This window comes from Colletotrichum siamense (genome assembly GCF_013390195.1).
Source record: "Colletotrichum siamense strain Cg363 chromosome Unknown KSG_Cg363_contig02, whole genome shotgun sequence".
NCBI lineage: Eukaryota > Fungi > Ascomycota > Sordariomycetes > Glomerellales > Glomerellaceae > Colletotrichum > Colletotrichum siamense.
In genome coordinates, this window is record NW_023501015.1 from 3418499 (window position 1) to 3433201 (window position 14703).

The following is a 14703-nucleotide window of genomic DNA, read 5'->3' on the forward strand; positions in this document are numbered from 1 at the left end:
CGACTGAGGTAGCCATGGTTGCGGGGGAAAGGATTACACCGTTCTTTGGTTCATCGGACTTCCCGTCTGTCTCCTCGCATCAAAACACGAGAGACCCTTACTAGCGACAATTAAGACCCGGGGACATGGCACGATATTGCCCAGCCGCCCAAACTTGATAGGCTGAGATGTGCTTGGGGGTCGTGACGTCGAGAGCCTCCGGCCCGCAAGCTGCACCGTTAAAGTGGTCCATTGGGGGCGACGGCTTCACCGCAGGATCCCATCCACCGCTTCCGGTCATGATTCTCATTATCTGACGGCTGCGGTCAACACATGCACGAGACAGACCAGAGACCAGACCAGACAGACAGACAGACATCCAGGCCAGGGTTTACCGTGGTGTAGTCGCGGTCAACCATCTCGACCGGCCTGGTTGTCCGTCTGTCTCTCATCGTCGATGCATTGGCATCCGATCTGACGTATCGAAATCAAGATTGCCCGTTCCATGCCCAGCATGCTTTCGCCGACACCACCCCCGGCTATCCAAAATATTTCGTCCTTTCTTTTGGCAACCGGCCGACAGCACGGCTGATTGACATGATTCGCACCGCAACTCAATGTTACACAAAGCAACACACACGCAGGGACCGGTGATTGGTGCGTCGGGCGGGCTCCGGCCTGGCAACTAGAGATTGTTGGAGTTGCGCGTTGCGACAGACGGACCACCCTGAAAATGGGTATTGTGGCTGTTGTGAGTGTGTGTGTGTGTGTGTGTGTGTGTGTGTGCCTCAATCATTACCGTGCTGGCGTTGCGTTGCTGTGTTGCCGTGGTGCGGCCAGCGTTCCAACCGCCCCTTGACCGCAGGGCTACACGTCACAGTCGCATTTGCAGGGTCTGGACGGGGAAAAGAAAAATACTTTTGTCGGACGTCGGTCTGGTTCCAGAACGTGCGAAAGGGTGGGTTCGAGCCCATCTCATCTGGTCGACCTACGCCCTTTTGGCTTTCGAGATCGACTCAGGCATTCTACTGTCAAGGGATGCCGCGGCTCAAGCTTTTACAAGTTTGATTCCCATGGAACGCGACGGCGCCGTCACCCTCGCCGGCCCTTGGATGGTCCGCCGCCACGGTGATGTGATATGGGCTGAAGTTGAGCTGGGGATCGATTCATTCAGTCACTTCAAACTAGCACTGGATTACCGGGGTGGCGGCCGGTGAGGCAGGCCGTCCGTACATATGCCTGGATGAAGTCTTTTGGGAGAACTGGCAAAAGGCATGGACTGGTCTGCTTGCCGGGATGCCACATGGAAGGTCGGCATGCCTCCTATTTTAATTAGCCCACACCACAGGCTTTTTAGTCAATTCAGGGTGCAGAGGGGGGGGGGGGGGGGGTCGGGATCATCTAGCCGTTCCAAGAACGGCGGTGTTCCTGGACTCTCCGAATCCGACCAGCAGGTAGAACATGAATATGGAACATGCCGTGGCTCTTTGGGATGATGAGGTAGGTGAAGGACTTCGGCAAGTGTGATTTGAGTCTGAGAATGCGAGAGGGTTTTGGGGACAAGACTGACTGGCGTTCATGGAAGGAAGGGCCGACAAAAGAGGAGTTGCTTGCTTGCTTCACGGTGGGAAAATTGGACGGAGAAGGGTTTTGATGCATGCGCAACTGACAACTCGAGGTACGGCGCAGCGAAGAACTTTTCGAGGTGAGGATGGATGGTTGGATGGATGCCGCCGGGTCAGGTGGTACAGCCACAATAGTCGATCGGTGTTCAAGTCCCTCGCCTTGGGTATTCTCTCAGACCAATACCCATCGTACGAATGTCCGTACGTGGTAAGGTGGATGACAAGCAAGGTATGCGTACTTGCGTGGGGTGAGTGCTTTACGGAGAACTCCATAATGCTACAGGTAAGGTATGTAGACGAATACCTGAAGTAGGTACTACTCTGAATACCTTACAGTACGGATATACCCTACCTTGCTTGGGGGCAATTCATTCCTTACCTACGGGGCTGGTCAAAGGTCAGGGGGCTCTGCTTTTAGTTATTTTTCTCTCTCTCTCTCTCTCCTCTTGAGTCCCAATTATTGATCCTCGTCGTCTCCTCTCGTTTCGTCTCATTGACTGGTTTGCTGGCATTTGCCCCATGCACTTTGGTGGTTGTTGTTGTTGTTGGCCTCCCGTTTTCTCTCTGTGACACCCACACACCCACTCAACATAGACGCACTCTCTCTTGCTCTTGCTCCGTCTCTCTCACTCACTCACTCTCTCTGCCTCCTTCGCCGCTCTCTCTCCTCTCTCTCTCTCTCTCTGCCGAGATCTTTGACCGTTGCCGCAGTACGCACCCCTTTCCATGAATCTCCATTGCCTCTCTCTCTGTCAAGTTCCCGCCAAAAACCCCCCCTCCACTTCCGTTCCCTCTCTAGGCAATTGTGATGTAGAGAGCGAACGCGAACCCCTCCATGCCCATCTCTCCTCGTCCCCCCTCCCCCTCTGGCCCCTCGTCCAATTTTTAGCCCACCGCCCTCAGTGTCTATCTAATCTTAAGCGCACCCCCACAGTCACATTTGCACACATCGACCTCACTAACTACTTATTGTCTGTTTTAGTCTTCACTAAAAAGTCCAGCCCGCCTAGCTACCTGCTATCCTCTCCTTCTCCCTTACCCTTTTCTGCCCTCGTCTACTGGTCGGGTCTTGTCTGTCTCTCCCTCGATTTACGACAAAACCCAACGTACGGTCAAGAATACAGACGCACAATACCTCACTCCTCCAACGCTTCTCCCATTGTCTCGTTCGCGCGCTCCCCGCCCTCGCCGCATCCCGCCGCGGTCTCTACAAAAACCCTGATTCGGCGCTACCTCTCAGCCATCTCGTCGTCACCTTCAATTTCCCCTCTCTTTGCTGGCTGCTGGCTCCCCCCTCACCAGCCTTGCCACTGCGCTTGTCAAAGAACTTCCGCTCCGCTTTCCTGTCGCAGTCGGAAACTCTATCTTTGGAGACAATTTTCCCGCCATTTCACCAGAAACACATCAATTCGACCTGCACTGCGCCAGACCCGATCGTCGTGTTAAAAGACACAAACCATCTACTAGGATGACTTCACACAGCACGCTCAAGGCGACTTTCGCCAGTCGCGCCGAGACGGCCACCCATCCGCTCACGACGTACCTCTTGCGATTGATGGACCTGAAGGCCTCCAACCTATGCCTCAGCGCTGACGTTCCCACCGCCCGAGAACTTCTCTACCTGGCCGACAAGGTCGGTCCCTCCATCGTCGTTCTGAAGACGCATCACGATATTGTTGCAGGATGGGATTTCAACCCGCAGACGGGCACTGGAGCCAAGCTTGGCGCATTGGCCCGCAAACACGGCTTCCTCATCTTCGAGGATCGCAAGTTTGGTGATATTGGAAATACGGTACAGATGCAATACGTCGCGGGCTCTGCACGGATAGTTGAATGGGCGCACATCATCAATGTGAACATGGTCCCTGGCAAAGCTGCCGTTACTTCTCTTGCCGAGGCCGCAGCTAGGTGGAGGGAACGTTACCCTTACGAAGTAAGGACATCGGTCACAGTCGGTACACCCAGGTCAGAAAGCTTCGACGACTACGACGAGGACCAGGCGAACGACTTACACTCTGCGGAACATACCATTGGCGCCCCTCGTCCGGCCGACGTTAACGGCCGCAAGGGCAGCATCGTCTCCATTACCACCTTGACGCAACATTTCGAACCTGCCCCTTCCCCGAGGTTTCCCCGCAATGAGTCGCACGGTGACGATGTTCTCTACGCCGGCATCGAAGAGGCCCCAATGGACCGTGGTCTTCTGATCCTGGCGCAAATGTCGAGCGCTGGAAATTTCATGAACAAGGAGTACACACAGGCTTGTGTGGAGGCCGCCAGGGAGCACAAGAGCTTCGTAATGGGATTTGTCTCCCAGGAAAGTCTGAACACCGCGCCCGAAGATGCCTTCATCCACATGACCCCTGGATGCCAGCTGCCGCCCGAAGGTGACGAAGAGAATGGAGGTGTCGCCGGGGACGGCAAGGGCCAGCAGTACAACACGCCTCAGAAGCTGGTCGAGCTCTGCGGAACAGACATCGTCATCGTCGGTCGCGGCATCTTGAAAGCAGGCGATCCCCAGTCGGAGGCTGAGAGATACCGCAGAAAGGCCTGGAAGGCGTATCTCTCTCGGGTAGCGTAGGCGGTTCCTCCTCACATCACACCAATACCCAGGCGTGTTCATCTTTGTGTGTGTTTTTTACTCCTCCAGTCGTGTCATCCCTTCTTCGTGGCACTCGGCCATGTCTCCAAACTGTTGTCGTCGGTTTATGCATGTCGGTCTGCAATGATGTTCGTATCGTAGAGATTAGGGAGTACTACTAGGGGCACTGGGACGGTTTCTTAGACGGGATCTCGGTGATCCGGCATGGACCAACAAAAAAGGGGTTGGATTGGCGTTGAAGAAGCATTGTTTATTAGGTGGTGGACTGTCACACTTGATATATCTTTCAATTGACCACGTCTGCAACACATCTACTGCTGTTCTTCTCGATCGCCAGCCCCATGGGACTTGCCCTCGATCGTGAACATGGCACCGGTTCATCGAGCGCGTTGGTGGGAGACTGAGTAGAGCGTTCTTACTCGACGTCGGTGATCGGCAATCGAAAGTGACGTACCCTCAAAGCCGTTACTCGCCCTTCGCACCCGATTTGACAGGCAATAGGCGGGAAGGTTCTCATGGACAGCATGGCATGTGTGGCATGTGGCATTGGCGTGGTACGGCGAGGCATGGCATGGCATGGCACGGTGCAGGCCCGGGGAGGCAACAGGGAAGGGCATGACCTCACAGCCGTAGATGGACGAGGGGAGGACGAGATTGCAGGTGCAGGGTGAGGGTGGATGAGCATCATTGGCGGTAGTGGTGGTGGGCGGTTGAGGTTAGAGACGAAAGGGCCGACGAGAAAGAAGAGGGAGGTACTATGGTACATAGTGGTGTTCTGAGGCGACGGGCTGGAGGAGGACAAGGTTCCCCGGGATGCAACATGTTCTCGATGAGCTGCGAGATTCAAGAAGGCTATTTTCCCCAATCCCTCAAGACGCATGGAGAATTTAAAGTGCACCTGGGCAGTTGCCACGCGCAGCGCAGGGGCAGCCGGCGGCCGTGGTCGTCCTGTCTTTCCAGACGACTTCGAAGCCTGAAAGGCAGTGGTGCGACGACCCCACGAGGCATGGTACGGCTCATTGGACTCGGGACTTGCTGGAGGACGGGAGCAGGATGTGCTAAGTAAGGTACGGCGTAAGGTCAGATCAGGTAGGTGACGGCCATAGCATTTTCGGCGTGCGTGCCCTGTCGGCGCCCTGCCGGCCCTACCCCTCCACGTTGTCATCTCTGATGCTTCAAAGAGTGTGTGGGCATGCCATGCTGCTGCTGCTGCTGCCGCCGCCGCCGCCTCTGCTGCGAACGCGAACGGTGCGGAACGCTCGCCGCCTTGACGTGACAATGTCTGTGTGGTGTGGTCTTTTCTTTTCTTCCATTTGTTGACCATCTCATTTTGATTTTACCCCCATTTCCCTTTCCCTCTCACAATCCGAGTGTTGGTTAGGTTGGTCGCCGATCCAAGGTCACCCATAATCTGAGGGGCCACTCCATGTCGGCAAAGCAGCAAGACCAGGCCACCCCACGTTTTGCTACAACCTGCTGCATGTAAGCGATCGCAAACCAGGAAGCTATCTTAGCTTGTGCCAGAAAGCAGAGTATGCTGCCTTGAGGCGGCCGCTCGTTCGCGGTTGCGTCGTTGACGGCATGCCTGTGTGTATGTGTGTGTGTGTGTGTGTGTGTGTGTTGGGTCTCGTCGGTTCCCGTCGTATCTTGTCTTGCCTTGTCCAATGCGAGTTTGCCGTGGCAGGTCTGCAAGTCGCATACCTTAAATCTTCTCCCGTGATACTCGTGTCACCGCGCCTGGTTTGATGGTGTGCAGTGCCAGTGAGTGAGGTGGTGCAATGGATGATGGATGGCCGGCCTCTCGGGGTTAAGAAGGCCTTAGGGATTTCCATTTACCATTGAAGTACCTTACTCTGCCCCGAGCTCCTGGGTTACCCTACCTTAGACCGTCTCCCGGCCCCACCGTCGACCGGCCACATGCCTTGCCGCAGCGTCACCTCTCGTCGTGGTTGGTAGGAAGTAGTGGCACAGAAGGAGAAGCAGAAAGCAGAAGCAGACTGCCTGCCATTCTGGGCCCCGGCACATTTACATACCTTGCAAGACGGATCATTCATACACATTCGCCTGTCCTATTCCCAGCTTTCGCATCTCTTGGCCCTGCCCACCGCTGTTGTCGGTCTCGTTTCTTCTGCTTTGCCTGTCTCAACTCTTCTTCCCATCTGTTCTACTGCCCACCTGGCCAATGCAGCAAGAGAAGGCCCTGTCCATCGAGTCTGCTTGTGGCGGGTCCATACCATCAAACCTCCTTACCTGACGAAGTACACAGTTTTTCCATATTCTCCGTGTCCGTCCATTCCACCTCCTTCCCTGACGGAGACAAGGTAGAGAAGAACTGGGACCTTGCTTCCGTAATCACCAAATCTGCCGACCACAAATCCTCGACAAAGACTCACCAAAAGCCCACGCGCCGGCTGCATTGCTGATTCTTTTTTTTTTCTGCTTTGCGCCGGCCTGCGCGCTCTCAACACCGCACCATCCACTGGGCCTACAACGCTCTAAGCCGGCGTGGAATCCAAAGACACAGCTTCCACACGTTCGACGTACGATTTATCGATCGCCGCGCCCACCTTCGCAGATCGCGCCGCGTCTCCCCGCATACGATACACTCCTCCCGTTCTCCTCACCACCAACTCTCTAGAGGAATCGACTACCACGACGGCCGACGATGGCCGACGACCGGCGCAACAGCTCCGAAAGCTCGCCGTCCGCGCGGGAGAGGCAGAACCAGAACCCGGCGCCGACCCAAAATCCGCCCCATGGCCAAACTCAAGATGCTCGCCCGCCACCAAAGAAGCGCAGAAGAGTTGTGATATCTTGCACAGAGTGCCATCGGCGCAAGCAAAAGGTCAGTCTACCACTATTTCGAGCGCCTCGTTGTCAACTTACCCTGCAACAAGACTGACATTGCTGTCGTAGTGTGATCGAGACTTGCCTTGCGCCAATTGTAAGTCACGCAATAAACAGGACGCGTGCAAATACGAGACCGGCGCGCCGACTGCGAAAGAGCATCGGAAAGCGGAGGCCGAGGGTTCGAGGATGACGCAGGTCCAAAGCCTATCCAATGTCGCCGCGAATTGGGGTTACTCCCACGCCGGGGCATCAACACTCGGCCTCATGAGAAAAATCGAAAGCGCAAATGGCGAAGGCTCCATGTCCCATCTGAGCGGTGCAACTCAGGTCGAGGATCAATTCGCTACAAAAGAGCGGTATAAGTCGCTGATCAGACAACTGCCGGCCAAGGGCTACATCGAGAAGCTCATTGAGGTCTACTTCCGCGAGTTCAACTGGCAGTACTACGCCCTGGAAGAGGATCTTTTTATGCAGCAATTTGCCGAGTGGAACAACCTGCCCTTCAGCGTTCTCTCCAACTCGGGACCACAGGGCCTCTCGCCTGACTTGAGAGTGTTCCCAGCCTTGCTGTTCCAGGTTTTGGCCACGGCTCTTTTGACCCTACCTGAAGGGTCGCATGAGTTCTACGAGCATCTCAAGTATGCTGGGAATATGACCTTTGAAGATCTGGCCGCAGACTACAGCGAGTCTGGCGTGGGGATTTTGTCATTGCTAGGAAAGCGGCAAATCACCCTGACGACGGTCCAAGCGTCCTTCCTCCGGGCGGCATTTCTCAAATACATGGCCAAAGTAACCGAGTCGGTAAGTGATTGTTGTGTGTTTTTCCAGAGACTCTCGAAACTTACACCGAATGAAGTGGCATGCCATTGGTAGCGCGATTAGAGACGCCCAAGAAATCGGTATGCACCGGGATAGCTTGGATCCCCAGCCAGTCAGCGGTGAGACTGAAGATGTTCTGGAAAACATGTGGTTGATTCAGCGGAGACGCAAGTTATACATGGTTCTGATGACATGGTGAGAGCAACTGCCGCGAACAAGGATGGCGGGACATGACTCGGCTGACACCGAACAGGGACATTCATTGTGCGTTGGTACTGGGACGTCCTGGTAGCATTGACTGGCGCATACTTCCGCCAAGTTTGCCGATAGATACACCGTTACCAAAGGACCGTCGCAAGACACCCATTGCGCCAAGAGACGATGAGAAAGACCCCCCGACGCCATTAACCAGGGGTATCTGGGCATTCAAGCTCGTGGGACCGATGCGGGAGATCCTAGAGCTGGAGCACGATGGCCCGTGTCCCAAAGACTATTCCAAGGTCGATCGTGTACACCAGATGTGTATGGAACTGGACGAAACGACACCCGCCTATTTTCGTCTGGAGAATCCAGACAGGAGGTGGGATGACGAGCCATCATGCTACTGGCTTCAGTCGGCCCGCTTTTACTTGCCGCAGATGAACTTGTTCAATTTGATGGCACTGCACCGGCCCTACATCTTCAACAGACCAAAGAGCCGGACCGAAGCGCTCAAGGCGAGCATCGAAATGCTGCATCGCCAAATGCTCACGTTCCAGGGTCTCGACGCAGGGTCGTGGCGCAAGTAAGTTTTCATGGGTAAGAGACGTGATTCATCACTGACTAGGCAACTAGCTTCTCGCTATTCTTTGGAAGCTTTGATGCCGTGGTGCTGATGGCGACGATATACATCCTCTTCCCGAAAGAGAATCTGGATATGGCAGGAAGCGCCATGCAGCACTTCCACTGGACAACGGAGAGGTTCGAGGCGATGCAAGAGAGAAACCCCCTGGCAAAGGCCGCCAAAGGAGTCTTGCAAGCGATATTCGTTAAGTTCAAGAAAGCAGTAGGGAATCCGGCGCCGCCGCCAAGCTTGTCGAGTATCGCAGCGCAGACGCCCGCGTCAACGACGGAGAGTAGCAGCAGCATATCAGCTCGTGGTTCCGTGTCAACGACGGCGAACACAGCAGACACGCCAGTTAGCAAGAGCAGCACCGTAGCAACACCGACATCGCTGCCAACAGCACCAGAGACATCCTCGTACCCCCTACCCTCATCGCACTCGGAATGGACGATGCCCAATAGCTGGGACTTTACCTCGATCGCGCCACTCTTCCCGATGGGAGATCTCATCTATCACGACCTGAACGGAATACCGGAGGACGGATCATTACCGGCATGGGGGGCAGCGACGCCGCCACCACCGGCAGCCGGACAGACGTTTGAAGGTGATTTTGGGAACGACAGTGTGTGGAATATTCTAAACCAGTACGACCCGACGACCGCTTGAAACCCAGTTTGGAAGCTTAGTTGACAGGAAAGAAGCGAAAGCCACGAAAAGGGCGGCGGCCCAGACTTGATCAGCCGACAATGGGGAATGCTCTGGAAACAAAAAGAAGGAGTGTGAGGACTCTGAGCAAACGACAAGGCGACATTGGTGTTCAAACAAAACACAAGAGAACAGCAGATGAGTGAGGCTCGCTTGGTGGCGGCGGCGGCTGAGTACATGACTTTGGCGTATTGTCATTGGCTGTATTTGTTGGTGGGCTCGATTGTGCGCTTCCACAGTCGTTGAGTTGACGCCGGACGTCCCCTGTCAAGATGTCAGCAACCCAGTTAGGTGGGAGAGGGCACAGAGGGCAGTCGGGGGATCCCCAACGTGCGGGGCCATAGCATGCGATTTAGCGCCAGCGGAGACGCTGCTCGCTTGGTACGGTTGCTTGCCGGTTCCAGGACCAGATGTGCATTTGCAAACGCCATGTTCACAAAGTGCAATCGATCCTATTTGGTCACTTTAGGAGGAGAGATAGCAACGATGCGAGATTGAGGACGGGCGTCCAAAAGGGATGAGAGGGAAACAATCTACAAAGATTTATTACTCAAAACAAGAAAATGCCCTCAAATCGATACTTGATTATTTTGTCTTGTGAATGGAACATCATGTTGGTTGGTGACAGGGATACCCGCAGTGTAATAAGGCGAGGTATCCGTACCTAGCCCAGGAAAGACGGGAGCGACGACAAGACTGGGCGGACTCGTATCCGAGAAAGTGAGACGACAGGTGGGCAATTTTTTCATCGCATAAAGTTTTTGAATTTCTTCCCCCCCCCCCCCAACCAAGCTGCCAGGGGAGGAAAAGAAATCAATCTACGCCAATGGACGCGTCGTGGCGTGTCTGACGTCTTATCACACAATTGCTTTTTCCTTTTCCCGCAATCGCTTCCATCCGTAAATCCTTTTCCCCAGCTTCGATCGCAGAGACAACCATCAGCAGTCTCCATCCAGAAAATTTGTACCGGGACCCAGCAGGAAATCAGATGCAGGTTGCTTCTGGCTCACCGCTTTCTTTCTTTCTCTCTCCCTCTCTCCCTCTTTCTGCATGCCTTTCTGCATGCCTTTCTGTCTCCTCTGCGCGTCTAAGCAAGAAACAGAAAGCAGGAAACAGAAATCTGCATGTTGAATAGACAGTTGTTGGACCATTCGCATGACCAGGGGTCGTTTCCTATAAATTCGAGGACGCCGGGGACGTTCACACAGCACGGCTGCGAGACACACGCCCTACGTTGGACCAAGCCAGTTCGATATTCATCGAGGTTGCCTTTTCAGTCTGGCCGTTAATTATTCACCGGTTTTGTCGTTGACCAGCCCAGCCCTGGTCTCGCAATCTCAGACATACATACATACATCCATTACCTCCCACCGCTGCTGCACCACCGCCTTGCGTCGCCTCGCAGCGTGTCACTTAACTATCTTACACTCTCCTTGCCTCGAGGCATTCTTGCTGTCCACATTAGATCGCGCTCGCCTCCATCGCTACTTTCACCAACCTCGCATTAGCTTGAGGTGAAGGTCCTGACTACGTTAGCTTGTCCGACTCGGAACGCCTTGGTCGCATCGCATCGCATATCGCATCGCATCGCATTCCAGCCCCAGCCAAATCCAGCCCTGCGCAAGCATCATCACCACTCTACCTACCTTACCTTAACCTTTCTTCCTTCGTCTTTCCCTTTGCATCCTTTGGCGATCCAAGTTCGAATTGGTCACCTATCGTCCCCCGTCCTTGCTGCATCGCGCGGTCTCTCTTTGCAAAGGCACGTCACCTTTAATTAGCTGAACGCACGATTTTTATTTTTATTTTTATTTTTTTTATTTGCTTTGAAGAGTCGCGGTCAGCCAGATAAAACTTTTTCCATCTCCTACCTGACTTTCGCCGCTCTTGCTGCCACTCGCGCAAGCCTGATCAACACACGAACCGCACGCTTGCTTCTCTTTCCTTGCAGCAGGAACAACCTTCCACAGAGCAAATTACCGTATTTAGGTTCATTTGGTCGAATAAGAAGAGGACAAGGCAGGCAGGCGCAACGCACCTCGACCTTACCTACCTTAGGTACCTACCTACAGACAGCAGGCATACCTCCCACACCTACCTTACCTCAGTCTCCCAGTAACCTATCTTACCTTCCCCGACCCTGAATCTGCCTTGGGCGGCTGGTGATACCAAACGCGACCCAAGCACAGGCACGGTACTTTATTCTATTGCCTGTGTCGTCTCCCCTAAGCACCAATAGCAACTGCAGACATCCCGTCCCTGTTGTCTACCCTCTTGCAGTCACTTGTGCACAACAAGTCCACCCTCACCTGCTGCTTGCTGCCTTACCATCGATACCTTGCCTTTCCTTTCCTCACCTCACATCGCCTGCACCCACACCCACCTATCTACCTACCTGCACCTGCAGCATCGGCCGGGTCACACCCAGCCCCAGTCTCTCAATCCAAATGTCGACCAAAAGCAGCACCACCACCACCTCTTCCACCTTCTCTACCAACGCCAATACAACCCCTGCTGCTCCCTACCTTCTTACGAGCCAGTCCCCCTTGCCTTCCCTTTCCTCTCCGCCCGGTGTCAACGTTCGCTTCCCATCTGCTATCGGCCTCAAGAGCATGGAGAGAGCGAAGCCCGTCGCAATGAGCTCCGAAATCATGGACTTTGTCGGCCGTTATCAAACCTTACAGGGTTATCAAGCTGCCAGCGACCAGTTGATGAAGGTGGGTTCGCTTTTCCCTTTCACCCCCTGTTCGAGTCTTCCTTCCCGTTTCCTACCCTTCAAATGGGGCTTCCTTTAAGCTTCCTTCTGGTCTGCAGAGAGACCAAAGCTCCATTCCAAACCCATGCCCGCCGCTGCAAAGCATACCTTATTTGCTCTTCCCCGGACAGCTCCATCGACATAGGTAGCTCAGCCCAATCCGGCCCTGTCTGGTACATATCGCCGTGGCTCTCTGGGGAGGCTTCGCGCTGTACAATGCCTCGCCTGCTTGGTGTCTCACCTCATCGTCTCTGCCCCGCCCCATTACCATTTGCGTGCGATGCGCGACGAGATGAACCACCGCTCCGTTCCTGCTGGAATTTCACTTTTTCGCATAGAGTTAGAGTTCGGAATGCCAGATGAAATGCTTCCTTGAGCTAATCGTCTCTTTCTTCCACAGGACCTTTTGATATATGCCAAAGAGATTGAGCGTACAATTGGAGAAGAAAACAGAATCCTCAAGCAGAAGCTGCGCAACGCTGAGCTCGATCTTGACCATGCCACCATTTCGAGAAGAGAGATGCAGCAGACGCTGTCGGGCCTTGAGTCAGATAACAACTATCTCAAGGTAAACAGAGGCACCACCGGTTGCTGGACAGCAGCCTGTTTTGGAGGCTCAGAGTTGCTGAACTTTGTAGAACCGCAATCCCTACGTCTTGATACTTATTGACGGCGATGGCCTCCTTGTACGTGGAACCTCGGTCTCAATCCTGGTATTTTGATCAAAGGCTGACTCGAGCCATCCAGTTCCAAGAAACATACATCAAGCAAGGTATCGAGGGTGGCAAGCAAGCAGCCTACGCCCTTCGATCCGCCGTCGCCGAATACGTTGGCAGCCAATCCGGCGAAGTTGAGATTATTGCCAAAGTTTGCGCAAACATGTCGGGCCTCGCAAGAGCCATGCGCCGTGACGGCTGCTTGGATAGCGAGTCCGAACTCAAGGAGTTTTCGTTAGGCTTTACACAAGCTAAAGCTTCATTTGATTTCATAGACGTCGGTCACGGTAAGGAACGTGCCGACTCGAAAATCAAAGGTACGTTTCCCGCGATGCTGCCGGCTCTGGGATGGTTATTCGGCAGGTCACGCGACCCAAGATATCAGCCCCGGTTGGGCAGCCTCGTTGTGCTTGGCCAGTTGCTGACTCGATTACCTTATGCAGAGGCTACGCGATGGCATTTGAGAAACTACAATTGCAGACAGATTTTGCTGGGCATCTCCCACGACGCAGGATACGCCCCGTTCCTTGACGAGATCCTTCAGGATGCGGATACCCGCGCGAGAGTGAGCCTTATTGAGGGCTTTGCAACGGTCAGAGAGCTGAAAAATACCAATGTCCACATTCTGGACCCTCTCCCCAGCCTTTTCCGAAACCAAAAACTCGTTGACCGAAGTGGCGATCGCTCGGCTGAATCCACCTACTTCAAATCGACAACCACGTCGCCAACTCTTGCAGTTTCTTCGCCAGCCTCCGCCACTACGCCCTCATCTTCTTCCTGGGCCGGCGTCACCAAAGCGAGCCCACCTCCTCAAATCACAACCCCGTTAGCCAACAAAAACGTCAACATCCCAATTCGGACGGCCTCTCAGCCGAAACCGCAAACTCCAACATGGAATCCTGGCGAGCGCGGGATTGATCCCCCGATCCCCATTAACCAGTCAGCTCTGGAGAACATCAAGAAACGGACTGGAGCCGCAAAGCTATGCAACAACCACTACCTCCGTGGACCCTGCGCCAAGGGTGACGAATGCTGCTTTGAGCACAAGTATCGTCCTAACGCAGACGAAATCAATGCCATTGCTCATTTGACCCGTCTGAACCCCTGCACCAGTGGTCAGGAGTGCGACGTCGAAAACTGCATTTATGGACATCACGTAAGTTGCATCCTGTGTTTTTCTTCTTGGAAGAGTCCATTGCTCACTATTCCTCAGTGCCCCAGCGTGGTCGGCAATACTTGCGCCCATCCATTTTGCAAGTTCCGCATTACTGACCACCCCCCTGGTACGAAATTCAAGAATTCCAAGATCCACGAGAACTAGAAATCGAAAGATCGTTCTCGAGGAGGAAGGACAGTTTACTTTGGGAGATGCAGATTTATGCTCTGGTCTGGTTGCACATGGGACGCAACCGGGATAGATAGATAGCTGGGGTGTAGTGTGTGTTCGTAGATGGACGAACCACTGGCAAAATGTCGGAATATTCTTCTTCTTGCGGCTAATGCAATATTATTTTCTAAAACCGTTGCTCTTTGTGACGCCCCCATCCCATGTTTTGGGGTGAAGCCGTTCTTGAACATCGTTATGAGATGACGTTCCGACAAGCTGTCCCGCTTTAGCACGCACGTCCAGCTCTTGAGGTGAACCCTGGCCGCCACGGTGGGCCCCGCAGTGTCATTTTCCCCCACCACGGCGAACCGTCGTTTCCCAACCCCACACACGTTTGCCATGCAAAATCCCAGAGGGGACTAGTAGAGCCGCTTTCCCAATCGACAACTGTATCCTCACCTCCCAGATTCAACCTACACCACCAACACCCCACGACGACGAC

The 14703-nt window shown here is 54.2% G+C and overlaps 3 protein-coding genes across 3 annotated transcripts; all 3 read left to right on the top strand.

The window, feature by feature from the left end:
• Positions 1-3072: 3072 nt before the first annotated feature.
• Positions 3073-4185, top strand: ura3 (Orotidine 5'-phosphate decarboxylase; the record flags this gene model as incomplete). The annotated part of the gene is made up of 1 exon (XM_036634706.1): positions 3073-4185. One exon carries the CDS (start codon positions 3073-3075, stop codon positions 4183-4185), a length of 1113 nt encoding a protein of 370 aa, XP_036500446.1.
• A 2686-nt stretch (positions 4186-6871) lies between these two features.
• Positions 6872-9364, top strand: CGCS363_v002858 (putative transcriptional regulatory protein; the record flags this gene model as incomplete). Its single annotated transcript, XM_036634707.1, has 5 exons — positions 6872-7051; positions 7123-7857; positions 7913-8070; positions 8129-8659; positions 8710-9364. The coding sequence occupies 5 exons, from the start codon at positions 6872-6874 to the stop codon at positions 9362-9364; spliced, it is 2259 nt and encodes a 752-aa protein (XP_036500441.1).
• Positions 9365-11850: 2486 nt separating this feature from the next.
• On the top strand, positions 11851-14195 carry CGCS363_v002859 (uncharacterized protein; the record flags this gene model as incomplete). The annotated part of the gene is made up of 6 exons (XM_036634708.1): positions 11851-12120; positions 12559-12726; positions 12797-12844; positions 12906-13191; positions 13318-14030; positions 14088-14195. The coding sequence occupies 6 exons, from the start codon at positions 11851-11853 to the stop codon at positions 14193-14195; spliced, it is 1593 nt and encodes a 530-aa protein (XP_036500440.1).
• Between the last annotated feature and the right edge of the window lie 508 nt (positions 14196-14703).